The 27,968-nt window shown below is 42.1% G+C and overlaps 1 protein-coding gene across 3 annotated transcripts in view; it reads left to right on the top strand.

Annotated features, from left to right (window-relative positions):
* Positions 1-26,860, top strand: part of LOC113037457 (serine/threonine-protein kinase D3) — a 55,970-nt gene extending 29,110 nt beyond the window's left edge. For 2 of the 3 annotated variants that reach the window (XM_026194544.1, XM_026194545.1), the window contains exons 3-18: positions 4,712-4,850; positions 6,982-7,113; positions 10,444-10,601; positions 12,755-12,944; positions 13,187-13,264; positions 14,254-14,428; positions 14,893-15,016; positions 15,994-16,071; positions 18,719-18,995; positions 22,753-22,805; positions 22,915-22,987; positions 23,078-23,184; positions 23,446-23,607; positions 23,732-23,830; positions 24,153-24,596; positions 25,419-26,860. In XM_026194544.1, coding sequence (XP_026050329.1) covers positions 4,712-4,850; positions 6,982-7,113; positions 10,444-10,601; positions 12,755-12,944; positions 13,187-13,264; positions 14,254-14,428; positions 14,893-15,016; positions 15,994-16,071; positions 18,719-18,995; positions 22,753-22,805; positions 22,915-22,987; positions 23,078-23,184; positions 23,446-23,607; positions 23,732-23,830; positions 24,153-24,596; positions 25,419-25,592 — 2,463 coding nt within the window. In that variant the 3' untranslated portion in view covers positions 25,593-26,860. The remainder of the gene's footprint in view (positions 1-4,711; positions 4,851-6,981; positions 7,114-10,443; positions 10,602-12,754; positions 12,945-13,186; positions 13,265-14,253; positions 14,429-14,892; positions 15,017-15,993; positions 16,072-18,718; positions 18,996-22,752; positions 22,806-22,914; positions 22,988-23,077; positions 23,185-23,445; positions 23,608-23,731; positions 23,831-24,152; positions 24,597-25,418) is intronic. The other variant, XM_026194546.1, reaches the window with a different exon arrangement.
* The last annotated feature ends 1,108 nt before the right edge of the window (positions 26,861-27,968 follow it).

The following is a 27,968-nucleotide window of genomic DNA, read 5'->3' on the forward strand; positions in this document are numbered from 1 at the left end:
TAACGCCACAGAACTGACTGTTTGGACTTTGCAAGAGAGCACCAAACATGGGACATTGAAAGGTGGAAGAAAGGTTTTTTGTTTGTTTTTTTTCCTCATGAGAAAAGTTTAACCTGGATGGTCCTGACAGTTTCCAACGTTACTGGCATGACAAGCAGATCCCACCTGAGATGTTTTCTATGCGCCACAGTGGAGGGGGCGCCATAATGGTCTGGGGTGCTTTTTCCTTCAGTGGAACAATGAAGGGACGTCATACGGCCACTGGCTATGTCCAGATGTTGCAGAGAGCATCCCTCATGTCTGAGAGCCCTTGTCTGAGTGGTAACGACTGGGTTTTTTTTAACAGGACAACGCCTACAGTACACAGTGACTACAGGAGGAGGGACTTCTTCCAGGAGAATAACATCGCTCTTTTGGACCATCATGTTTGTTCTCCTGATCTAAATCCAATTGAGAACCTTTGGGGATGGATGGCAAGGGTAGTTAAAAAAATGGACAACAGTTCCAGACAGTCTTCACAACTTGGAGAAATGTTCCCACTCGCTTCTTTGAAGCGCTTGCATTAAGCATGCCGCAACAAATTTTTGAAGTGATCAACAAAAACGGTGGAGCTACTCATTACTGAGTTCATGGTTGGAACTTTGATTTCTGCTTTGAAGGGTTTATGGGTTTTTTGGAGGTGTGTTCCTAAACTTCTGATCAGCTGTAAAACAGCCTGTTTCAGTTTAAGTGTTGTTTTCAATACATTGCATGCTCAAAAGATGTTTTGTCTCACTCCCATTTCTTCTTGTTGCATGCTGAAGCTCTACTTGGAACCTTGTTAAGATCCAACCATGCAAAATATGATTTGTTTGCCATTTTTCAGGTGGTCTAAAACTTTTGATCAGGACTGTATATCGGATGAAGGGTTTAGGAGTTTCATCTCCTTTACATGTGCCACCCTCTTTTTTAAATGGACCAAAGGTAATTGGACAGTTTACTCAAAGGCTATTTACTGGGCAGGTGTGGGCAATTCCTTCGTTATGTCATTATCACTTAAGCAGATAAAAGGTCTGGAGCTGATCTGAGGTGTGATGCTTGCATTTGGAAGATGTTGCTGTGAACAGACAACATGCTGTCAAAGGAACTCTCCATGCAGGTGAAACAAGCCATCCTTAATATGCGAAAACAGGAAAAAAAACCAAAAACACTCCTTTTCCACTCCTGCTATTGTAGCAGGAGTGGCAAAATCTACAGTTTGGTGCATCCCGAGAAAGAAAGAAAGCACTAATGAACTCAGAAATACAAATAGACCTGGACGCCCACCAAGGACAGCAGTGGTGGATGATCGCAGAATCATTTCCACAGTAAAGAGACAAACCTCATCACGACAGCGGTGTGGTGTTAATGTGTTCAAGACTTCAGGCTGTCATTAGCAGCAGAGGGATTTCAACCAAGTATTAAAAATTAACATTTTGTTTTCAGTTAGTTAGGGTGTCCAGTTACTTTGAGCCCGTGAAATGAAGAGATAGTGTTTAAAAAAAACAAAAAAAACCGCTTTAGTTTCTCACATTTTTATGTATTTGAATCGCTTTCTTCAACCCACTGAATTAAAGCTGAAAGTCTGCACTTCAGACTGAGTTGTTTCATTCAAAATTAATTGAAGTAATGTACATAACCAAAATTAGAAAAAAAAAGTTGTCTCTGTCCAAATATTTAAGTTAAGTTTACTGCTAAAACCAGGATTTTTATTTATTCATTCATCGCTTGTCTTAGGCACCATCTGAATGATAAGTGGAGTAACAGGCCAAACAGGCCTAGTTCCAGCTCCTAATTTTCATTCTTGGACTCTACTAGGGTAGCTTTGCATGATTCACGCTTCAGAATAATTCCTATTTATCTAATATGGGTCTGAAATGAGCCCCTTTCAGCCAGTTTTATTCTGATTAGCAGGTGGGTGGGACTTCTGTACCTAAGATGACCAATCAGAAAGGAGTTCATGGTCCCACAAATGTCTCTTTGCGTACATGTTACCGTTTATCCAACAAGCAGAGAGAAGTTATAACCCACGCAGTTCTCAAAAGTCCAGACTGTGCATTGCTGGAAGCAGATGACGTATGCGTCTGCCTGATGCTGATTGGTTGACAAGGGGGCCTGAATAACGGTCACCAGGCGTGAAAGAAGCATGAAACGAATTTCTCCATTGACTGCGGAGCTCTCTGCAGGTAAACAGGTCATCCCCTGCTGAGCCATAAATTCCACCTTTAAGAGATCCGGTCCCACTGACATCCAGAGCTAAGTAGAAAAAACCGTCTGAAACCTAGCATTCAGGGCAGCTTGAAGCCTGAGATATTGTATTTTTAAACTTTCAGACTGTATTTTGATGTATTTTCAAATGTTCTTTAATTATGATGGTGGTGATCAAATGCACATTAATGTAAATATGCACTATTTAGTCCATTTTCCTTATATGGACTAAATGCTCAAATAACAAGTATTGAGAGAAAGTTTTACGAAAGATTATTGGCCTGTCCCCCCTTGCAGAGGCATTGTGCCTCAAGCAAAGCAGCACCGACTCAAACATTAGATTCTCTCTGGGGTTTTTTTTTGGTCTGGGAACTAAACAGAGAAGCGGCTTTGCATTAGACATGGACAGTGACCCAAACGTGGAGCTGTCACCACAACATTTGTAAACTTCCTGTTAAAAGAGAAAAAGGAGCTGTAGCTGCTGAGGAATCTTCATGCTTTTCAGCAGAAAATCTAATTCTTGATTTAATTCTACCTATTTCAGCTGCTGTGGGCTTCTGGTAGTTTCCCAGTGTGGCGTTTCTGTGAATTTGTTTCATCACTTGTTATCTGTTCCTCATACGGAAAGGTTAAGTAATCTTTGACTTTGGAAAGAAGCCGGACCACGACAGGCGATGAGGTCATGATTTTAACAAAAAAAACTTCCATCTAAGTGGAAAAATTGTTGCAGTGAGAATAAACTGATGATAGTTCACTGAAAGGGGTCAAAGGTCAGCAGGCTAGAGCAGCTCTTTTACAGATAGTTCAGCGCGGCTGTAAAACAAATAGAGCACAGAAACTTTGCAATTCAAATAAAAGACGTAAATGTTGGTGTTCTTCTTCCTAATACACTTTAAATTTATATTCAAGGACTAAAATCATATTTACTGATTATCTGGGTTTCCTGCACCAGTTTTAAAGTTCATTCTCTTTTAAACAAAACCTTCTTAGGTGCTTTATTCACTGATGATCTCCTGTTTTGCATGCTAGTGCTCAGAATGGCACAAAATATAAAGACACTAACTACTATCAGTGTATCCCCACACATACACATTACCCAAGTATATTACGAGGCTCATTTTAAATTTGTTATTTTTAAAAATCGGTCTTATTTTTGAAAGACCAGTTGCTGCTAACTGTTCCAAACACTGAGTCAGAACTTTTTGAAAAAAAATCCCACAAACGAGACAGGAAGTGGCCCGCCTGAGTGTAAAAAGTGCTTTATTACATGTGTTTATGTCTAAGAGTCGCTATCCATTTATCTCTTTCATCGCACAGATTATGATGAATGAGTCCTCCTCTTCAGTCATACTTGATGGGTTTTCCCCTCGGGCTATAATTTTAAAAACCTACCGCGGGATAAAAGCCGCAGCAGGCGGCAGTGGTGTAATATGTTAGATTGCTTTATTTTGAAAGCTAGCTAGTTCCTAGTTGGAAACGAGTTACCACTAAAAGCTGCCCTAAAGGCTCTGTGTAAAGTGAAGCCATTAAGCTAATCTAGCAATATTTCTTGGCCAACAGGGGGCGCCTGCTCTGGTTTAAAAAGACATGAGAGGAAAATGACCTTACTTTTTACTGAGATCAAAAATAAAGTGACCACTTTCCTGATGGCTGCAAGGTCTCGGTCACTAATTTTAAGTCTTATTGAATAAAACGTTTACCTTCTCAGTTTTGGCACTTGGAAAGACAGTAAAGCAGGGTAGGCTGTAGTGTCACTACAGTATAAACTGTAATGTCCTTCAGTGTCACTGTTAGATCCACTCTTATTCACGATGCCTGGTTTCAAAAGCTAAGTTGGTGATACCTGAAATCCTCAGACTGATTCTTAAAAAAAAAGCACCAGTGGGTGAAATCCTAAAATTATTTGTTAACTAATCAATCAGCACTCCACCCTATTGAGTAACTGTGCTCACCTCATGCAAGTGAAAAATTAAAAATGGCATATCCAGCATACATAAAACCAAAATTGAGGCTTCAAAACTGCTGTTCAAACTAATGGGTAATGTCACAGTGGATGTGTCCGTCTTTTATATACAGTCTGTATTCGGCTGTATGTTGTAGCGATCAGCAGAAGGGGAAGCTGGGGGGGGGGGGGCATGTGGTCTGTAACTCAACTACCACACCACAGGAGTCAGGTGAACATGTAAAACCACCATGAGGCTACGACTGTGCCTGACTGATTTTTATGAGTGTTGCATGAATGTATCGCTTTCTGTTTTTCTTTGTTTAATTTTCTGGATAATTGTTCTTTCAAACTGTAGCCCGGTGTTTTGGAATGATCAGTTTTCTCTGTGAGGGCACAAATGCAGTCACCTAGAGTCCCTAAAACATTTGAATAGCGCAGCACGTTTAACACTACCCGTGTGTCTGTGTCGTTTCTTTCATTAACCTTTTGCAGCTCGGACGTGAACTCTGAGCAATAACACCTCCCCTTTTCCCTCCTCAGTTTCCTGAATGTGGATTTTTTGGGATGTACGACAAGATCCTGCTCTTCCGTCACGACCTGAGCTCGGACAACATCCTGCAGCGTCTGATCTCCGCTGAGGAGATCCAGGAGGGCGACCTGATCGAGGTGGTGCTCTCTGGTAAGGAATGAATAATTTTAGTCCGTTTTCTTTTTTTTCCCTCAGCAGGTGGATATAATGTTCGAATTGATAAAAAACATTTATCAAACATGCAAAACTACGAGTAGTGATGGAATCAAGTGTGCATACTTAGCCAGAAATGCTGCAGCCCTACCCATCCACAACCCATCACTCCAATCCTGCCCCGTCGGAGTTTAAATGTAGCTGATCTGGTGTAACTGATCACCCCGTGCCAGCCAGTTTGCGGCCTTGCAGGGAGTTTATGCTAAATGTCGTCACAGCTGCAGGCCCATGGTGCACTTGTGGTGGTGTTTCGACTCGTCATACACCTCCTGATTTCTTTAACCTGACACATGTAGCAGTGTCTACATGATGCATCAATGCACGAGGATGGAGATGCTGAGATGGCACAGAGCAAGATCGCTGCAGCATTTGAATGAAATGCCGAAAACGTGCGTGACTGCTTTGTTTCCTGTTTCAACTTCTTCTTCTCCTGTTTTCAGTTCTGAAATGGTGTAATTTTTCTACTTGGAGTGTTTAGAAACAGACTGAGATAGAGTCCAGCTTTTATTGTCCCGTTAGTGCTTTTATTAGTGTTTCTATTTAGACTGAATCCCCCATTTTCTTGTTCTCTTGAGTGTACCTTAGGTTTCTCTTTTTTCTGAATTTCATGCTTGAGCATGTCCTGTATAAATAACATTCTTTCACATTTTTGTCAATAATCATTGTATGTCCTCCTCTGGTAGCTGCTGAGTCTTTCCCAGTTTTTAAGTTCTTTATTTTCAGACAAGTAGATGATGTCCCTGAGATCTTAGCCTGCTACAGCTTAGAAAGATGCACAGACATTAATGAGATAAGCATGAGTAAAGAAAGAAAGCATGCTGCAGAAACAGAAGACACACTTACAACTGCATGTTGTCGTTTTTTGTGGGATTTCTTTTTTTGGATTTTCTATAAATCATGGTTTAATATTTGGGAGCTCAGGACCATTTAAGGTATGAACAAGAATCAAAAATGATTCCAGCTAATAATAAATAGATTAACTTTAAAATCAGCAGTAAGAATAAAATAATTGTTTAAAATGTATCTTAATGAAAAACACGGTCGTTTATTAAATGAATCAAATTTGCCTAACCGTGTATTTGGTTTCACACTGAAGTCAAAGGTAAGTTTTAAACATTTAAATTGTATCTTTATTATGTATTTTCGCATCAGTTTCGTATTCTCCGGGTAAAATGAGGCTGGCACAGATCTCGTTTCCTCTCCACCAGCGCCGCCTCCCTGGGTCACCCCCATTCGCTCTAAACATAATATTGTGCATAGGATTGTCACTTCCTGAAATGTGTCAACATGTTGGGCTGTGAAAACTAAAACTGACACCTTTACAGCCGAACACCCAGACGCAGAGCCGCGCCAGGTTTAAATTACACAGGAGGGTGAAAACGTATCGCAACCGCACAGGGTGCAAACCCACGACCACTTCCTCCTCCTCCTCGTGCACCTCTCGCTGCTACTGCTGCAAAACCCTGCAGAGCTCAGCTGGTTTATTTCACTGTTACCATTCGAGCTGCTACCAGAGCGCCAAGCGATCAAGATGAAACCGGCTCTAGTGTGATTCTTGCTGCTCGGTTGAGTTGTTTTCCAGCTTTTATACACACAAGCAGCACAAAATGGTCTGTGTGGTTGTGTATATATGTAGTACATACACATTACATTTAAAGTAGAGGAAACATTTTCAAAAAATGCAATAATTAAAGGTTGAAAATGCAAAGAACACATCCAATAACAAGATGTTTTTATGTGTTAGCTTGAAAAGTTCATCCTCATTTAAACACTTTTCTCTTCTCTTTACTTGCATATTTTAAATCCTGTGTAACTTCAGCTAATACTTCAGGGTACAACTAACACGTGAGGCTTTCTACTTTTGTAACCCCTGAAAGACGTGCCAGACATTGACGTTTAGTGTATGTGTGACCATTTCTAGCGATAAATTCATTTGTCAGATTGTAATTCTGATACGCTCACGCTCAGAGCCCGAGCATCATCATTTTGGGGGACCATCTCCTGGCGCGGGTGGAAAGCTTCCCACAGAGACAGTCATAGTCTGACTGCGTGTGTGTTTCTGTTTCAGCTCTCGCCACAGAGGAGGACTTCCAGATCCGACCTCACACTCTGTACGTTCACTCCTACAAGGCACCGGCCTTCTGCGATGACTGTGGGGAGATGCTGTGGGGGCTCGTCAGACAGGGACTCAAATGTGAAGGTGAGGAAGCACTCAGGAAGCTTCTAGGCTGCTGACATGTCCGTTTCCGCTCAGAGAACCCCGAAATCTTAGTCCCGGGAACTGTTTTTCTAACACAGTGGCTAGAAGTTTTGTCCAAGGAACTTTACATCCCAGGTATTTTTATTCCGGGAGCATTTAGTCCCAGGAATTTCTTTTCAAGGAAGGGGTTAGTCCCACAGCTCTAACTCTCAGAACTTTTCCTCTGATATGCTGTGATGTACTTTGTCCCCTTAGAGTCTTTGACTATTTTTCTGTGTGCTGTGGCAGAAGACTCAAAGACCCAATAAATATAAAAAAGCTGTTATTTAAATGCTTAATGGAAGTGGGCAAAAATAAATTTTTAAAAAGAGTTCAGTCTGCATTTTAGGCTCGCCGTCTCCCGCCGGAAGGCAAGAGCTCATACTCGAGATGGAGGATGTGCGAGGGGTCCGATAGAGCTCTCCGTGCCAGGAAATTTTATTCCCAGAAACGCTTTTCAAGGAAGGGTGGTCGGAACAGTCCCACAAAACATTTTCTAATGGAAGGAAGAGACAGGTGGGCTTACAGACGGAGGAGCTGAATAAAACAAAACAGGCACTGCACCAAGGCTCCCTATAAAATAAACAGGATTATTTTGAACTATGAAACATGCAAAGCCGCTCTAGTAGAGCCAGAGATGAGTTTTTGGAGATGAATTCACACAAAAAATTGCCCCAAAAATGACCACAAAACAAATATATTTGTGCAGTTGCCAAACCCTAAGTAACAGAGAAGCAAATACGTAGAAAATATAGATGCTGTCCTAGTGTTTGAATTCACAGTTCTTGGCTTACATTTAAGTCTCATTTTCTCAATTTTCAGCAAAAAATTGTTGTTAGCAAAAATTTCATGGCTGTGCCGGCTGCATGTTCAAAGTGAGTGTTGGACCCTGCCAGGGATCTGGTTTGGTGTTTGAGTTGGGGTTTGGTGAAGCGAGCAGTATGAGAGTCAGCACATTAAAGGTTGTGGTTCTCTGCCACCACTCTTGGGTTGAGGTACAGTTTTAGCCCCGAGTGAGGGAGTTAGAGGAGGGAGCGAGGTCGTTGTGGCACTGGCAGCAGTGTGGGCGCTGTCCCAAACTGCTTTTACCCTCACCTGGTCATGAGCTCTGGTTAGTGACTGAACAAATGATTGGCAAATGCCTGCATCCAAAATGAGCTTCTGTGAGTGGGTGGGCTGAGCCGGGCTCAGTGGGTGAGGGGCTCAGTCCTCTGGATGGAGCTCAGAATAGAGCCATTGCACTCTTGTGCCAAAAAGCCAGCTCGGGTGATCTGGGTGTGTGGGAAGACCCAGAGTTACAGATCCAGGTCTCACTGGAGAGATGATGGGAACACCTTGGGTTAGTCTCCCAGGAGGAACTGGAAAATTTTGGAAAAAGTTTTGGAATATCTCGCTTGGCCTGCTAAGAGCAGTCTAACGATCATGAGCATAAAGTCTCAGATTTAGTCATCAGAAATCCTTTTCAGGATGTGTGTGCATTAAAATAGGCTCCTCACTATTTAAACATTAAGATGGGAAGTGATGTCAGTGATTCAGCAGGGATGTAATAGAGGTCCGGCAGGCTGCATGCTATTCCCTCTGAGTGACCGATAACTGGACCTTCAAACCTATAAAACTCGACTGTTTAAACCTCCATCAGAGTTCACAGTGATGTCATGTTTGCTTTAACACGTCTCATAAACTTTTATTTTCCCTGAGGTAACACGTGGTGGCTTCTCGGGTTTCCACCACGTCCACGCTGACCAAATCATCACCTCGAGGGGAAAAAAAAGAAAGAAAGAGGCATACACACACTCGGATATTCACACACTGGTTTTTAGACCTGATTTTAAAGCTGCAGCGGCTCGTCGACTTCCTGCAGTCATTTTTCAGACAGTCTTGTCTTTAACGTTTTGATCTCGGCGCTCTGTTGTGATGCCGAGCAGAGAGACACCCGAGCAGCTGATGTTTGGCTTCCGCTTGTACGTTTGAAATGGTTAAAAATGAAAAGTTCCCAAACCTGAAGCGACAGAAAAAAAATAGAAAAACAACCTTGATGGAAGAAAATTTTAGCTTTTTTTTTTCCTGCACTTTTAAGCTTCAGATGTTGTAAACAGCTTTCTGAACCACATCCTGGACTCAATAAATTCTGTGTTTTTAAACAGATAATTTGGCTATGAGAAGATTGTTGGGCATAAATGAACCTTTAGAAGAGTAAATTAATACTTTGACACATTTTAATGCATTTATCTGATAAATAATGGGCCTTACTTTGGCCTTACTCGTACAGACAGATTGTTCATGAAGTCTGTGCTCCAGTTGTGAGCAGGCATCTGAATTCAATACAGCTTGTTGACCAGACGTGCTATAAAGTTGGTACTTAGTGCTGTCGTCGCATGACCCTACACTGGTTAATTTGAACCGTATCCATATTTCATATAAGCCAGTGATGTTGAGTAACCTGGTTTTGCATAGAAAATGGACAGAAAGGACTTAAAAGCCCGGCCCTGTCTGAAGGGTTAAAATTTCCTTGGTAAGAAAAATAAAAGGTTCATGCTCTGCTTTGGCCCTGCCGTGTTTTATCAAGAATCTGCATTCCTGAGGTTTAGTCTCGGCACATTTTAGCCACAAAAGCTACAAAATGACCCTCCTGCAGCACAAGACCAGAGATTTATGTTCAATTCAATTTTCAATTTAATTTTATTTACACAGCGCCAAATCACAACAACAGTCGCCTCAAAGTGCTTTATATTGTAAGGTAGACCCTACAATAATACATACAGAGAAAAACCCAACAATCATACGACTCCCTATGAGCAAGCACTTTGACAACAGTGGGAAGGGAAAAACTCCCTTTTAACAGGAAGCAACCTCCAGCAGGACCAGGCTCAGGGAGGGGCGGCCATCTGCCGCGACTGGTTGGGGAGAGAGAAGGAAGACAGGATAAAAAACATGTTGTGGAAGAGAGACAGAGATTCAAAGCAGCTGAACATGGAAGCAAAGCTGCTGATTCACAGGTTTATCTGTGTTTCTACTCTCATCTGTGGTTGTGAAACCAAAAGAATGAAATCATAGATATGAATGATAGATATGATCTTTCTCAATTGTTGTTGGGGCTCTGGCTTAGAGAGAGGGTGAGACTAGGATGCCTCCCGGGGAGGGCCTTGGTCTCATCCTGGAAGAGCTGGAGGTACTGGGGGTGTCTCCCAAAGGCCATGGGTCGGACTTGGTTCCTTTATTAACTTCGGGATCAGAACTTCAGTTGAACTGTGAATCTTAATGATGATTAATAATGATTCCTCTCCTGTGCAGGATGTGGACAGAACTACCACAAGCGGTGTGCGTTCAAAATCCCCAACAACTGCAGCGGCGTGAGGAAGAGGCGACTGTCAAACGTCTCCCTGCCAGGCGCCACCTTGTCTGTCGCTCGTCCACCTTCCACTGACTTCAGCCCGGCTCTGCAGGAGGAGGTGGGTCTGCTGCGCTCGCATGAAATCACTCATTAGTCGTATTCATTTTAGTTGGTTTTTTGGTTGTTGTTTTTTTTTTTTTGAATGAGTTAAAATGTATGCACAGACTTCCCTTGCAGTTGTGCAGCCCCAGTACACACACACATACACACACACATGCACTTTCTGTCTGATGGCTCGAGGCAAACCGCTTGATTTTTCCATCCGGTTCAAGCCAACAAGCAGAGAGAGTCACAGTCAGATTCTCACAGGCTGAGCAAGCACACAGATCAGAGGGGGACCCGAGCACAGTCAGACCCATATACGTATCTGACCTGAGTGGACCCGAGCAGCATGTTGTGCAATCAGTTAGTCTGATTGATTAACAAGCAGCCAAGCTAGATTTTACAGATCCCAGAAAGAAACTGTTCCTTTAAGAGACCCGATGTGTGATCACGCTCGGGCAGCAGATCCTAAAGAAGTCTCACTTTCTTCATGGACATTTCAGATAATTTGGACTTTGTTAGGAGGTCTAGAGGTCCATGCACATATGGTGAATCAGTGAAGTGAGAAGGTGGATTATCCAACTGTTCTGTACTAATTCAGGCCCATTGTGTCACATGCTTCCTGCTCCTGCCGGGACAGTGCCCTGCAAGCTGCATGCTGTACAAGGACAGTCATTGTTCTTGTTCTCGTGGATGGAAAAGAGTTTGTCTGTACGCCGCTTTCACGATGAGTGAGCAAATCTCTAAATTTGATGTTTCAGATCAACCTCTGAAGCTCTGACTACTCCTTTCATTTCCTTTTAGTTAGAACTAATAAAAAAAAACATCACTCAAAGACCAAAAACGAGAGAAACTTTCACCTAAAGATCAGCTGCGTGATCCCGCCACAGTCCAAACGCTCGCTCGTTAGGTTAATTGAGTGTTAGTTGGCTTTAGATGTGGGCGTGCGAGTGTCTAGTTGTGTGTCAGCGTGTTAGCCTTATGGTGGACTCAATCCAGACACATACAGCAGAACGCAGAACAAACTCTACACTAATTCATGTTTTTAGAAGCGTTTGTGTGCTTGTGTGTTATTCTGTCTGTGAACACGATAGCTTGAAAAGTTTTAAATGAATTCTGATAAAACTTAAAATTTGGCTTACATCCACCAAAAGCTTCCGGCCAACATAATGGTTTACAAAAATCCTCATATATGTCACGTTTGACCTCTGACCTCTCCTTTGAGGTCAGTAGATTGCTATAAAGAGTTAGTTTTTTAGACTAACAAGAACATGCTGTTGACCTGCAAGCTGGGCGAGTTGCTCCGGCAGATTGTGTGTCAGAAGGAGCTTCAGGAGGGCAAACTGCAAACCTCATAAAGTGCATTTAAAAAGAAAAAAGAAAACTAAATTTAATACTTTTCCCTTAAATGTAAATGATGCTAGGAGAGTGAGTCACCTCAGCACAGATTTGTGCTTCTTGTTCACATTATGAACACAGAGCACCTTTACTGTGATAATCAGTAGATAAGTCTGCCAACACCCACGTGAAGCTGCGCATGCATGAGCGCAACAACATAACAGGCTCGCCTGTTTCCAGATTCAGCTGATTGCCTCTTTCAGGATGTTTGTGGTAATTAATAAAATAACTTGCATAAAAATGGAGAAAAAAAAGAAGACTGCATCATTTGTTGTTTATATTTGAAAGTTGAATCCACAGATGGTTCAGACATCTTGGTTCTGTATCGGTACAAAATACTATAAACTGAAGATTTGCCAGAGGCAGAAGAACTGAGATAAAATCTGAACTCTTGACCTCATCAGTCAGAGGATCTGGAAGCCCTGCTGGGAGAGGAAAGGTCACTGAAGCTAAAGCTGTTCTCAATGATCACTTTTGATTCTATGAAAAACATTTCTGTCCTGGTGGAAGTCGTCTATTCCAGGGTGGCAGTGCCCTGCAGATATAAAAGATAAGGGTAGGAATTATTAAGCACTTTCTGCCTCCAGCGTCTAAGCGTGATGTCTTTTAATGATTAGTTTTTACATGAAGAACAAATTTAAATACAAACTAAAATGAGTTACTGAAGTGTTATTGGTCAGTTTGCTCTCTGTTTGGAAATCTGAGCATAAACAGAAAAATAAATCCTATTTCTTCTTCGCATTTTTGTTTCTGTTTCCCGCCCCTCTGCAGCGCCCTCTTCTGGGCGCCATGAAGCGCAACTCCCTGCTGAGCGGCCGGCCCATCTGGATGGAGAAGATGGTCCTGGGTCGGGTGAAAGTCCCCCACACTTTCTCCGTCCACACCTACACCCGTCCCACCATCTGCCAGTTCTGCAAACGCCTGCTGAAGGGCCTCTTCCGCCAGGGCCTGCAATGCAAAGGTGACGACACACACGCAAAAACACACACACACAGGAAAGTCTTAGAAAACCAACAGTCCAAACTCCAGAGATATTCAATCTGCTGTGAAGTCCTAACCTTCCTTCACTTTTTTCTTAATCGCCCTGTGAAGTGTGTGGGGAGACTCTGCAGTACTCTGTGGGAACCGTCGGTTACTCTTCGTCACATGGTTATTCAAGAAGTTTAAAATGTTTAATATGTTTTTTGTATGTTTGCTTTTTAGACTGTAAATTTAACTGCCATAAGAGATGTGCAGCCAAAGTACCTCGAGACTGCCTGGGCGAGGTCGACTTTAACGGAGGTGAGTCGTTTTCACGTTTACCGCTTTAATCATCTGAAACCTTTGATGGGCAAAATTTAATATCTGCAGACAGATTCTGACGCTGTAGGCAAAGGACGGGAGATTTGCTCTTGGACTCTTTTTAGTTTCTTCCTGTTGTTGGATTTTTATTGACCGCTGAGGACACTTTGGTTTCATACAGGTAGAGAAGATCAAGGAGGAAATGCAATCTCAAAGCCGTCAGCTGCCATCTCATGACAGTTTATGCGATTAGGTTCTTCTGACCAGCGCAGGGAACAGGAAGTTGGCTATACACAGTTGTGCCCAGAGGCTAAAACAAAACCGTTAAATGGACAGTTAAATGGGTTCCCACCCTGGCTACTGTTTATCTGTAACACCATATCTGATTTCCTTTTTTATTATTCATTGGAACATACGCCCTCCATACAACAATAAAAGACAGCAATTTAAATAATAATTAAAATGACTAACACTGAAAAGAAGTCAAAAGAAAATAATAAAAGATTACATGAATAAAATTAGAAAACACAACACAGAATTTCTTGCACTCAAGGCAGAAAATATTTTTTAAAAAACCCTCAACTGAGGTTTTGATGTCAAAAAATTTCTAATTTTAAGTAATAAGTTTATTTTGATAGAAAAGAAAAAAGTGACTTCATTTCGCTCCCTGATTACCCTAACAATGATTTTCCTTTGGGTGACCTGCTCTACGAGACAATGAAATGAGTGGGGAGTCTATATAAGAAATGAAGGAGACAGAAATCTCACGTTTGCAGAGCTCAGACTTTACACTGATCACGTCAGAGTATTTTTGATCTATTTTTGATTTTTATTTTTTTAAACTGGATTGAGAAACGTTTTCATTTCAAGTCTTTGGCATTTTACACCTAACCCCTACTGGCCATTAGAGGAACTGCAGCTCAGTGAAATCTCGGGCTGGAAGTTTTAAGACCTGTTCCCAGGCTCTCATGTTTTTCCTGTTTCTTCAGAGCCAGCCAGTCCTGGTATGGACTCAGAGGCGACGATGGAGGTGGACTGCGATGTGAACAGCGATGGAGGTCACAGCATGGACGAGCAGGACGAGCAGTCCACCGAAGACAAGATCTTCTTCGGGGGTCCCTGCACAGACTGCGAGAAGGATGACGAGACGGTCAGAACGATCAGGTGAAGCAGACGACTGGAACTGGTGACGGGCTTTAAAATAGCATTATAAAAATCTTAATTTATCCTCATGAGAAAATCTATTGAGCCTCAGTATTGGATGCTTTGTCATAAGTAGAGATCATGATATGTGTGATGTGAACAGGTTCGATTTCTCTCGGATATACGGTACAATTTCAAAGTGACGTCCAGTGTTGGATGGCATGTTTTTACCCCCGTCAGCAATAAACCACAAGCATGGCTCCACCCTCATGTGGTTTGTAACCGAAATCTACAACAAACGAGTGTGTTCAGTGTTAAGAGAGCCTAGAGCTTTAGAGAAGAGAAAAGAAGGAACTCCTCCAAAGACTTGCATGCATTTTATTTTTTTTATTTGAACCTTTGACATTCTCATTAGTATCGTATTTTTGTGTGGGCTTTTTTTCCTTAAAATGCTTCTTTGCATGTTTTTATTTGGTTTCACGCAGCCCGTCGACCAGCAGCAACATCCCTCTGATGCGTGTGGTCCAGTCCATCAAACACACCAAGAGAAAAAGCTCCACAGTGGTTAAAGAAGGCTGGTTGGTGCACTACACCAACCGTGACAACCTGGTGAGATGAAGCACAAAACACAGACAAACTAAGGTGTCTTTTGAGTTTTATTTTAGGCCTTTGGGTGCCTGACAAACACAGCTGGTCTGTTTGCAGGAACAACAACAAAAGCAGGAAATATCTGAATTCATTTTATAATTAAGTAAAAATATCAATCCAGTCTAATCCTTTGGCTTTGGCTAAAAGCTCTTAGGAGCAGCAAAAAATTCCAAAAAACAGACACAAACACTAAAAGCTAAAACATTTATAGGCAATATTCAAACACAAGACATATGAAACACAATGCAAATATAAAATTTGTACATTACACTGTAAGCACTAATTGGCTAATGTGAATAGCATTTTTCAATAATGTGCTTCGCTGTAGGAGTTACTGGGAGAAAGGCAAAGCCGTCACTAATCCCAGCGTCGTATTTAGAAAATGTAATAAAAGTGATGTTAATCTGCACCAAAATTTCAAACGTTCTTCCTTTTTTATTTGCTCTACCTCACTGCCAAATTTCAAATATTTCAGCTTGGTAGTTTTTGGAGATGAACAAACACGGGGCACTGATAACCTACGTCAGCTTTAGCACTGCAGTCTGGAAGTTCGAGGTGCTTCATCAAGTCAGTGCAGAAATTATTAAATCCATTTTAATCACTGAGCTTTGGTTTTTGGTATATATCCACACAATCTGGAAACATGTTCTACATGCAAATGCTCTACTAGAAATGAACAAGCAGTTAAGTGCATCAGGTGAACACATCTATTGTCATCCAGGGAATTAAATTATTGGTCAATAAAAAGACTCTGTCCTACATATAGTACTGTTTGAAACGGTTTCTTGTACTTCAGATACTTCCATTTATATCCATCACTCAAAACCTCAAAGGAAAGTCTTTGATTACTGGAAACTAAAAGAGATTTAAAGATTTTTATTTTCTCTCTGGACTCAGATTCAAAGCATTCTCCCTAATGACAAGTTTTGTCTTTGCAGAGGAAGAGACATTACTGGAGGCTGGACAGCAAGAGTCTGACTCTGTTTCAGAATGAAAGTGGAGCCAAGTATTACAAGGTAGGAGACCCGGTGAGCCCCGGATCTAGTTTCAGCTGCTCGGCCAAACAAAGCAGCGACGTGAAGAGAAGAGCTGGAGGGAGTCGGGTTCATACCGTAACACAGCATGAACCTCATAAGACATTAACACACATCACTGTCTGCTTGTCCACTGTAATTGTTCCAAGAGCAGGTTGTCTATCATTGGTTGAAAGCTCTGTGTTGATAATGTAACTTAATATATTTAAAGAAAGGTGGCAAAGAAACATTAAAACTATCTGTTGTACCGACACTGAATAATGTGCCATTTACTGGCCATTTCAGTAAATGGCCTGTATTTGTATAGCGCTTTACTAGTCCCTAAGGACCCCAAAGCGCTTTACACATTCAGTCATCCACCCATTCACACACTGGTGATGGCAAGCTACATTGTAGCCACGGCCACCCTGGGGCGCGCTGACAGAGGCGAGGCTGCCGGACACTGGCGCCACCGGACCCTCTGACCACCACCAGTAGGCAACGGGTTTTGGACACAACGACGAGACTGTCCAAGCCAGGGCTTGAACTGGCAACCTTCCGATTACAAGGCGACCTCCCAACTCTTGAGCCACGATCGCCCATTGTGATTGTAACAAGAACTGGGTGCATACGTTTGAATTTATTTTAGACTTTCTTTAATCCAAGGACAAACATATACATTCGCTCACTCAAATATTTTTAAGAAGTGGTGCTGATGTTTCTACAATGTCTTAAGTTCACGTTGCTAAGGCCTGTTAACTGTTGGTGATCACAATTGGCTTCAACTGGTAGTTCCTCTTTGCCAGCATAAAAGGATTTGTTTGACACCACTCATTGGACTGACCCATACTCAAAACCATGGAGAAGTCCAAAGAATTCAGTGAAGATCTAAAAAGGTCATCCAAGATTCAAGATCATTGTTCAAAAAATTGTTGTTTGGATATGTCACCACTTTGGTGAGGTTGGGAAGACAAACCCAAACTGTCACCCTCGGATGATGGACAACCCAGGAACCACCAAGGTTGAAGCCTGCCATGAACAGTCCACAGTGAAGTGAGTTTTACGTCACTAGACTGAGTGGTTGCTGACCAAGAAAGAAGCCCCCTCTCCAGAATCAGCACCATCAAGCTTGACTAAAATTTCCAGCTGCCCACATGGACACGCCAAATAACTGCTGAAGAAAAACTTTATGATTTATACAAGATAAAGAGCCACAGTGATAAGAGGTGTTTGAGAAGTAAAGGTGAGGTTTTCAAACCTACTGTAAAGCATGGCGGTGGTAACATCATGTTCTGTGCCAAAGTAGATGAAATAATAAACAAAAAATACTTCAAATCCACAGACGCTTGAAACTTGGATACAATTAGCTGTTCAAACAGAACAGGCTAAATTTAAGCTTCTGGAATGGGCTTCACAAATCCTCGACCTCAACCCCATTAAAGATTTGTGGGCTACGCTTTAAAGCCATGTCCATGCCAGAAAACCAACCAGTTTGAATGAATTCTACCAATTCTGCCAATAAAAGGTGTCAAATATTCATATTGAACCAGAAGCTTGTTGGTGGCTACCAACTCTGGTCAACTTGCTAAATATTGGGTGTGATGTTTATATCTGAGCCCGTATGTAGGCTTTTGACCATGTGTGAATGAGAGAAAATCCAAAATAAATTCAAGCTCATAATTCTTGTTTTTAAAGTCATTAAAGATGCATGCTGCACAGTCATTTAACTGGAAAAGCAACAGTTCAAAGAAGTCACTAAAAGACCCAAATTACCACGACATTTATGCCCATGACGAGTGCCTGTAAACTTTAGCAGCAGTGTGCTCACTGATGTGTTTTTAATGACAGTGCAGATCTGTGGCTTTTATTTATTTTTTTAATCCAATTTTGAACTTCCAAGTTGGACTAAATAATTTCCTTGAAAACTGTGATCACTGAATTCAGCTGCAGCTCCATCACTTCCCTCTCTCATACCTCACGTCCTTTTATCTTGCGCCTGCCGCCGACCTGTTGACCTTTAGCACAAAGCGCAGCAGAAATCCTCCTTTGAAGAGAAAGCCAGGGAGGAGGTATGGAGCACAAGGCCGGGGAGGTGGGGTGGTTGGAGGGTGGGGGATCTGTGGTGGTTTTTGGAGATGTCGGGTCGCTTCCCTGCCGCCTCTTTGGCTCACTGCCACACTGCCAAGTGCCCGAAGCTTCTAAGGCACGTCCTGCCTTTTAATCAGAGGATGAAAAGATGGTGATGGGAGGGCGTGGCTCGGGGTGAACTTGGCAAAAGGTTCAAATGAGTCCGAGGAGCGTGGAGACACCACTGAGCCAATCGCTCTTTTTGAAATGTTTGATCTGGCATGGTTAAGGGTTTGTGGAGGGGTGCAGGGTTTCTGCACTCTGCCAGAAAAGGAAGGAAGAGAAGTTTTAAACACTGACATTCAAAGAGTGTCTTAGTTTTAGCAAGGAGAGGAGAGGTGCTCGGATGGAGCCCTCTGGATAATTTCAAGACCTCATGGATGATTCTGACTCTTAAAGAATAAAATCAAATCAGAGAAGATATGTTCTATAAGTGCCGAAGTTCAAGTTCAGGCTAAAGGGACCTTTTTAGATTACTTCATCCACAAGACCCAGGATTTAAACTTTCTTTTTTATTCCATAGGAGATCCCCCTGTCTGAGATCCTGCAGGTGGAGCCGGCGCAAGACTTTGGCAGACTGCCTCAGGGTAGCAACCCACACTGCTTTGAGATCATCACGGGCAGCATGGTGTACTACGTCGGGGAGGACAACGGTGGCCTCTACCACAACCCAGCTTTGGCAGCATCTGGCGTGGGACGGGATGTAGGGCAGAGTTGGGAGAAAGCCATCCGGCAGGCGCTGATGCCCGTCACACCCAAGGCTAGCGTCGGCACGGGGCCAGGCCAGGGGAAGGATCACAGTGAGTGACGGACCCTCTTTAGTCTTTGGTCCTGTTCTTGGTTTTGCCTGTTCCTTCTGTACCTTCAGCAGGAAATTCAGTTTTGTGTAAAAAAAATACGGATGTGACCGCTGTGTCTGAAAAGCCAATGTAGAAGTTAATAGCCAAAAAACAAACAAACAAACAAACCCCCCCAAAAAAGTCCAGTCATTTTCTTTTCAAGCTCTCAATACTACCATGAACTGAATGGCTAAATAAATATAGAAGTGTCATAAACCTGCATTTATTCTAACGGCCAGCAGGGGGCGGTGGGTCTTGCTGCAATGGAACATTCTCGTTTTTTTTAACTATGACTTCAGTAGATATGTTATGCTATCTGCAGGTCATACTGAAAAAAACAAACTAGGAATTCATTTTGTGAAGTATTGTCATTTCTAAGGTCAAAAATTGAGATTTAACCCGTGACTTATCAGACACAACTCAAAACACCAAGATGGCGACCGTGACAGTGTTTAGTTTGAGGCTTTTCAAACCAAGATCATGGTGGCTACACCAGTCTTTCTTTTACTCTCTCTGTGGTTTACAAGCGTGTAAAAAGACAAAAACAGAATATTTGAGGAATTAGTCTTGCATTTATTCATGTTACATAAGACCCAACCTCTTGAGGAATGGCAACCAATCAAAAAAGTGAACCCAATAACATGACACTCATATTGGCTTGTTCATTCCAGCTAAATTAAATGATTGAAAATGAGAAAGCACCGTCAGTTCTCTTGCAAGATTTAATGGTCCATTGGCTCCCCAATGTGATAAAGTCGTTCCGTACAGTCAGAAACATTCCCAAAGCGTAATGGTTCCACCTCCATGCTTGACTGCGGGAATGTGTTACTGATGGTCTTCTTGGTGCCTTCAGGTCATTAACAAGCTTCTCCTGCGAGGCAAGCTCTTGTTTGGAGCTAAAGCACGAGGGTGACTGATGGTCATTTTAGATTTCTTTCATTTCCCATTTATCACCTTCTCACTGAGCTTCGTGTTGCTCGTCTTGTAGTCTGTTCTAGTCTTGTTCTTTGACATCTCGTTGCTCTTGTCCGTAGTGGTGGAGAGGCTGGAATGTTTGAAACCGGTTCTTTAGCGAGGTGTGCTTTATACACAACAAGGAGAGATCAGGAGTATCTGTAATTGATTAACTAACTCTAATCTGCGTGCCCATTTGGCTCACAGCCAGTCTGTGGAAGCAGGAACTCTAGCTGGGTTACAGATCAAATACATACTCAATGACACAAATCAATTTAACTTTTATGTAATGTGTTCTTTCTGGATTTTTGGTTGATACTCTGTTTCTCTCTGTTTAAATGAAACTATTGTAAAAATCAGAAACTGTTCATTTGTTTGTAAATGAACAAACTTACAAATTCAGCAGGAGATAAATTATTTCCCCCATTGTATGTATACTTATAGACATATTTTTAAACCTGTGGATATTTCCACTGATGGATTGCATCTACTTTTGTTGTACATGTAGTAGAAAAGCGTTGTTATGGTTTGTTCTACCTCTGACGAGCTTTCTGTGTCAGTTTGTATATTTTTAGAAAGATGGAATATCTTTCTAAATTTTATCTTTATGTAATAAAAGGCAGATGTTTGATAATGGAGGCACACCCAGTGAGGTTCATGCAGACTATATTAATGCCCATCTTTGCCCTTTGATACAGTAATGGAGTCGCTTCTGAAATCAGATTAGACTTTTTATGCTTTAATGGACGTGCGTTTGTTTGTTCGCCTGCGAAAAGCTTCCAAATATTGTTTTAGGAGGCCACCGTTACACAACACACACAAACACGCGCAGACACACGCCGTCTGCTGGCATTTTAACATGATTGAAGGGATTTCAGAGGATTTTCCGCTTCATCTCAGCTCCGATCCATCTCAGGTTAAACTGTCTCTTTGTCTGAAAATAAGAGTCTTAAGTTTCATCCTTTAAATTAGAGCACCTAAATGCACCTCGTGGAATTAAAGTAAAAGAGCATTAGCTGTTATTGAGCACAGTTGGTGTGTTATAAAAGTGCGGCGCTTCAGGGGACGCAGTCAGCAGTGGCGTTTTCCACTTGTTGAGTAATTAACGCGGAGCTTCAATTTCCTCCTGAAAATGGATGTTTTGTTTTTGAAATCATGGCATCAATAAGTTAATGCACCGGTGATGTAACACCACTTTTTGTTTTATTACCTCATAGACACACAGACCGCCACTGGACCTTTATAGTCATGTATAACCGAGGGAAATCCACCCCCACGCAAAAGAAAAAAAGGAAAGAAATGACACTGCTCTGCTGCAGATCCATTAGTGTCAAAGTTATATAAATGGAAGCAATCAGCAGGCATGCAAACACTGGTGCTGCGTTTACAGGTCGTGTGGTGTTCTGTGGAGATTATTGAAGCATTTAAAGACTTCATGTGATGTTATCCTTCTTTTTTTCCAGTGGTCCAACCGTTTTATTGTTGTTATTGTACTGTTATGAAATGTTATTCTATCTGACAAATTCTATCTACGCGACATAAACTTGCAGTGGTCGGGGTTTGTCTTTGTTAGGGAACAGCAGTAATCGCACAGGTTTAGACAGGAAGAAGCATTTCGTCAATTTAAAAGAGTCAGTATTTACAGAAAGAACCGTTTTTTCATGTCTGATCCATCCCTGCGGTCAAAGGTGATCACAGTGTAGGGGCTCTTGGTTATCTACCTGTTTTTTGTTTTTGTTTTTTAAATATTGATTATAGATTCATGATCGGATTAAGCTCTTGGGAATTTCCACTCCATGGATCCAAAATGTTAACTTGATGTTCTCACTTTTGCCTTGTGACGCTCCATCTTCCTGGAAAATGCAGATTGCCAACAAATTGCTCCTGGATCGCTTTCATGTGGCTCATTTCATGGAAACTCAGCAACCTGACCCCCTCAGAATCAGCTGTTTTTGTGCAATAACTTTAATATATTTGATAAAAACATGCTATTGGTTTATTAGTTTATTCTCAGGTGAGTCTCTAAATCTAAAGACAAAATCACAAACCAACATTTGCACTTTGTATGTTTGATCTGATACGTCACTGGAGGAAATGTCACAAGGTGTACAGGAGTGCAGTCCTAAGAATGTTTCGGATGCGCAAACTCCCAGGCCTCTAGTGAAAGAATTGCATCCCTGGGTCAAAATTCCTCAGCACTCTTTGCATATGTGTGCTTCCCACTTCGATAAACCTACATCAGCTCTGCATGGTGACCTAAATATCAACAGGCTGCCTATCTACATCAGACTGCAGGTATTGATCGCAGAGGGGTGACCCGATCAAACCCCGGGCAGCGATCCGAAATCGATGTCAGCTCATCAGTTTTCTTTGCACAGAACGCGCCGTCGGCTTTCAGTGTCAGCCCGAATTAATGCTCCCATCACATGAAAGGAGGAGACAGGAAACAGAGGCTTTTATTCTTGTGAGATCTGGAAAACGATTTGGAGATCGTTGTCGCAGCTGGAAACGAAACGTCGTCAGGGCTCTTTTTGTCGTACAGTGTACAAAGAAATCCACATGTTTGATCCCAGCTGGAAATCTCCCGTCACCTCTGTCTTTGATAAACAAGGAAATGTTGGAAATGAGATTTTAATGATTTGGAGGTTGGGGGGAAAAAAACACGTGTTTGCTGTAAGTGAAGGGGGTTAAATACCTGCAGATTTCACCTTTTTTTTTTAATATATATAAATATGTATATGTATTTTATTTTGTGTCTTCTCAGAGGAACTGTCTATCAGCATATCAGTGTCCAACTCCCAGATACAAGAAAATGTGGTAAGCCATCACACACAAGCAGATTTTTTTTTCCTCTTTATTTCAGATTTGTCCGTACACAGTTAAGGATGTTCTCACAGTCTGAGGTGCTCTAATCTGTCTTGTTCAGGATATCAGCTCAGTGTATCAGATCTTTGCTGACGAGGTCCTCGGCTCGGGACAGTTTGGGATCGTTTATGGAGGTGAGAGGTCGTGTTAAAATGAGACATATTTTATATGCATTACAGGCAATTACAAACAATCAAATTGATCTCTTTTCTCATCTTCTGCAGGTAAACACAGAAAGACCGGCAGAGACGTGGCGATCAAAATCATCGACAAAATGCGGTTTCCTACTAAGCAGGAGAGCCAGCTGAGGAACGAGGTGGCCATACTTCAGGTGAGACGTGGCGAGCTTTATCAATTTAATGTGAGATTAAGTTAGAGCTGTACAATCAATCAAATTTTAATCTCACAATCTCGGCTTCCCACGATGAATGCAGTGATCAAACAATATTTAAGATGTAATCGAGCATCATGTGTGAGGAATCCTTTTTATAGTTTTAAAAAATGGATAACATCTTTACAAAACTGTTAATTACTTCATTAGATTGCTCCAGTTAGAATCTAGTTTTCACAGATTGTCTCCTATGTGTGACAGAACCTCCACCATCCGGGGATTGTTAACCTGGAGTGCATGTTTGAGACGCCCGAGCAGGTGTTTGTGGTCATGGAGAAGCTTCACGGCGACATGCTGGAGATGATTTTATCCAGCGAGAAGAGCCGGCTACCCGAACGGCTCACCAAGTTCCTGGTTACACAGGTGAGAACGTGAAAGCTCAGGCGGAAGGAGACACTTTTTTGTCTGTTTTCTTAGGCAGGGTTTATGTGGATGTCTGATAGGACTCTGATAGGAGTCATTCAGTTTGTGACTGTTGGGTCTGCAGATCCTGGTAGCCCTGAGGCATCTTCACTTCAAGAACATCGTCCACTGTGATCTGAAGCCTGAGAACGTCCTGCTGGCCTCTGCAGAGCCGTTTCCTCAGGTTAGTACAAATGCACTTTCCCACACTGAGGCAGCTCACCCAGGTGTTGCAATTGGTTGGAACTTGGTTGCTATTGCGCTGGTCCTTGATGTCATTCAGCTGCTTTCCAGGGAGCCTTGTCTTTGGGTCTGACAGTACTCCACACCAGTGCACTGCAGACCACAAGAACCAGAAGTTTTCATAGTACCGATCTCACCAAGGGTCCAGAGCAGAACGATAGTCGCCGCCACAGCTACCTTCTGTTTAATTATAAATTAGAAGGACGAGGAACTCACGGGAGAGCCAGTGGATTAATGCTGCATTTTTCCCCCCTCTCAACCAGGTGAAGCTCTGCGACTTTGGTTTCGCTCGTATCATCGGGGAGAAGTCGTTCCGCCGCTCAGTGGTTGGCACTCCGGCCTACTTGGCGCCCGAGGTGCTCCGCAGCAAAGGCTACAACCGATCTCTGGACATGTGGTCGGTCGGCGTCATCGTCTACGTCAGTCTGAGCGGGACGTTTCCCTTCAATGAGGACGAGGACATCAATGACCAGATCCAGAATGCCGCCTTCATGTACCCAGCCAACCCCTGGAAGGAGATCTCAGAAGAGGGTAAGGGAACATCTGGACTTGGGTTCATTCATGTTCACATTTGTAACAGTTTGTGTGTTTTAACGCCACTTGACTATTCTTCTCCGACAGCCAAAGACCTGATTAATAACCTGCTGCAGGTGAAGATGAGGAAGCGCTACAGCGTGGACAAGTCGCTGAGCCACCCCTGGCTGCAGGTAACCAAACTGCTTTCCTTAGAAGAGTCTGCAGTATCGCATGAGCGTTATTAAAGTAAATAAAGATTTAATAATGACAATAATAATAATAATAATAATAATAAATTTTATTTATGAGCGCCTTTCAAGTCACCCAAGGACACTTTACAATAAGATAAAACACTTAGTAAAACAATGGCAGAATAAGAACAATAAAATAAAAGCACAAGATAAAATGAACAAACAGTGGATTCACAGTGAATATGCAGTACTTAATGAAAGTAAAACATTTATTCCCCCCTTTAGGAAAAAATGTAATGAGGTCATAGAGCAAGAAGGGCCAAGGCTGGTTTCTCATTCACTAGTCTTTGTGTAACCACAGGAGTCGCCCCCTGCTGGCCATTAGAATGAATGCAGATTCACGTTGGCTTCATATTTATGTTTTCGACTTGGAAGCTGTGTCCATCTTTTGTGTACAGTCTGTGATGCAGGACATAAAGTTATTATTTTAACTCTGTTTTTGAATGATCAAATCATACCTTAAATCACTGATTTAAAGGGACAGTTGACCTCTATATCAAATATACAACAATAGATTTTCTCAGGCTTATAGACATGCTTCTTAGCAGATTTCCACAGCCAAGGGGCAACCAATCAGAAGAAAGTTGGCTTAATAGGGGGGAGGAGCTAAAATGGCTTGTTTCAAATGGAGGATGAACTGGTCCAGTCTAACATAAATAAGGATTATTTTGAGCAATGAATCATGCAAAGCTCCTGTAGCAGTCAAAGATGGAGTGAAAGCTGAGCATAAAAAAAGTGTTTAATGTTGTCATTGTCGTCCAGGACTACCAGACCTGGCTGGACCTCAGGGAGTTCGAGACACGGCGAGGTGAGCGATACATCACTCACGAAAGCGACGATGCCCGATGGGAGGAATACGCTGACGAGAGAGGCTTGCACTACCCCAAACACTTCATCATGTCGCCCAACCTGGATGACATGGAGGAGGACCCCTAGAGGCCTTGGCCATGTTGACTTTTCTTAAGAGGGTTAGCCTCAAACCCGGGAAACTGTTGACAGAAGCGCCACTGTGTAGGCCGCAGGCTTTCCCCCATGACGGCGTGTGATGACCCATGAGGACACGCTGATCAGGCAGCTCACTGCAGCGATAATTCAGGTCCAGAGAATTAAAACTTTTCAAATATTTTATCTTTTTCCAGTTTCTTTTTCGTTTCTACAAAGCCATAAACAAACGGACGCTAAGAGCCGAAACACGGAAGCATCGTGTTTTTTCTCCCCAGAATTCAACTTGGGGCTTCAACATACGTCAGCACTGCCAGCGGAGTCGTGGAAGGGCTAATCCAAAACCAAACCAGAGACTCAACTCACTTTTTCAGCTCGATAGCACAGTTTTAGCAGGTGGCCGTTACATTGTAGTTCTAAAAAGCTGTGTAGATGTCAATGTCGTCTTTTGTGACTAACTGGAACTCACGAGAAACAAGCGCTCTCTCCCGACTGTAGTTTTTGTTCTTGTTGGGATGTCTTTGCACTATTGGGAAATTTTTTTTTCACGAGAATTTCACTGTCAGTAAGTCTCAGTTTGATCATCTGCAAAAGTTTGAAGCCATCTTAGCCTCCCTCGAGGCTGCAATTACAATCTTAAAATTAGAAAATGAATGTTGGCCAAATAGTCAACCAAACATTTATTCAATGCAGATTAAATTACTTTTATCTGACTAGTTTTGAGAACAGATTTGGCCTTTAAAGCATCAAAACAATATCAATGCTATGTTCCAAGACTGCAGTTCCTCTAATGGTCACTTGAGGCTGGCCCTGCGTCTAACAATGCTTCTTAAGTATGAAGTTTATTTAATGAACACTTCCTGGACTCAAATAAGAAATATTTTTTATGTACCATTAATTATTAGTAGAGTTGGTTAGTTTTTCTATTTAAAGAAACTCTTTTGCTAACAGACTTATTTTAGCTGGTGACAGATGCGGACGTTATATTCAAGTTAAGTGGGACATACATCACTGTCTCCGACCTGTAATAATGTGGCTGTATGGCAGAAACTTTTGCAGAGGAACAAACGTGAGTTATTTTCAGAAACTCTGGAAGAGCTGAGAAGAATCGAGCTGCTATTGTCTCCTTTGTCTTTCTGAACTCTAACGTGTTCGTCAATCCCGATCTGACTCCAGCCTGAGAATTTATTTCACATGTTTTATATTTTTGCAAGAAATGTTTTGTCATGTGGATGAAAATATTAAAGATGAACGGCAAAATGCGGGTGAGTCGTCATTGTTGTTCCTGTGCCAGTCGTCTTCTAGACGAGGCTCCAGCACTGTGGAAAAAACAGGCGGACGTCTTCACAGGTCTTGACTTACTCCATAGAGTTTGAGTTTTTCTGGCATTTGCTTTGCGCACTCTCAAGACAAAAACTTTGCCTTTATTTATCAGTCATAGGAAGTGATTTAAACCCTTCATTGGGCACCAGCAGTGTTTTACTCGAGGACTACTTGCACTCTTGTCACACTTCGACAGCCTATCCAAGTTTGCATGTTCTCCCTGTGCCTGTGTGCGCTCTCAGACTTCCTCTCACAGTCCAAAGACATGCGTGTTAGGTTTACTGATTGCTCTGACTGACTGTAGGTTAGTCCTGTGATTAACTAATGACCTGGACAGGTGTTCCACGTCTCACCCTGTGACAGCTGAAACCTTGTGACCCTGCACACATAGATGAAACTGATGGAAACAAATTATGTGGGCAAAATGTTTTTAAAAAAATCTGATTATTTGGGCTTTTTTTGTTTGTTTGTTTTTTTGTTTTTATTTTGAAAAATTGTAGTGTGGGTTTAATAATTGACCATAATTATGGTGGGTGAGAGGCGGGGTACACTCTGGACAGGTCACAGGCCTAACACACAGAGGGACTGACCGCCATTCAAACCAACTTAGAATCACCAAGTGATCTAACCCAACTAACTGCGTGCCTTTGGACTGTGGAAGGAAGCCCGAGTACCTGGAGAGAACACATGAAGTTCATGTGGGGGGGATTTTGTCAAATTTTGAGATTCGACTGTGTCCATGCCAAATCTGACCAAATTAATGAAGACTAACACAAATCTTTATTTTATTCATTTATTTTTAACTTGTTTCAGTTAAATAATGTTCTGTGGAACAAATATTAATGAAGGTTGTAGATCTTCAGTGTAGATCTTTTATAAACTGCTCGCAGTGAGGTTTGTGGATTTCTTGAGGAACGGATCAGTTTTGGATCAATACACATTACTGCTGCTACTTTTTTGTTTTTGTTTTCAATTTTCAATTACTATTTTAATAATTCTAAATAACCACTGCACTGAATCGAAGGCAGGTCTTTTCTGAACAAGTTC

The sequence above is a fragment of the Astatotilapia calliptera genome, chromosome 15, assembly GCF_900246225.1.
Source record: "Astatotilapia calliptera chromosome 15, fAstCal1.2, whole genome shotgun sequence".
Classification (NCBI taxonomy): Eukaryota; Metazoa; Chordata; class Actinopteri; order Cichliformes; family Cichlidae; genus Astatotilapia; species Astatotilapia calliptera.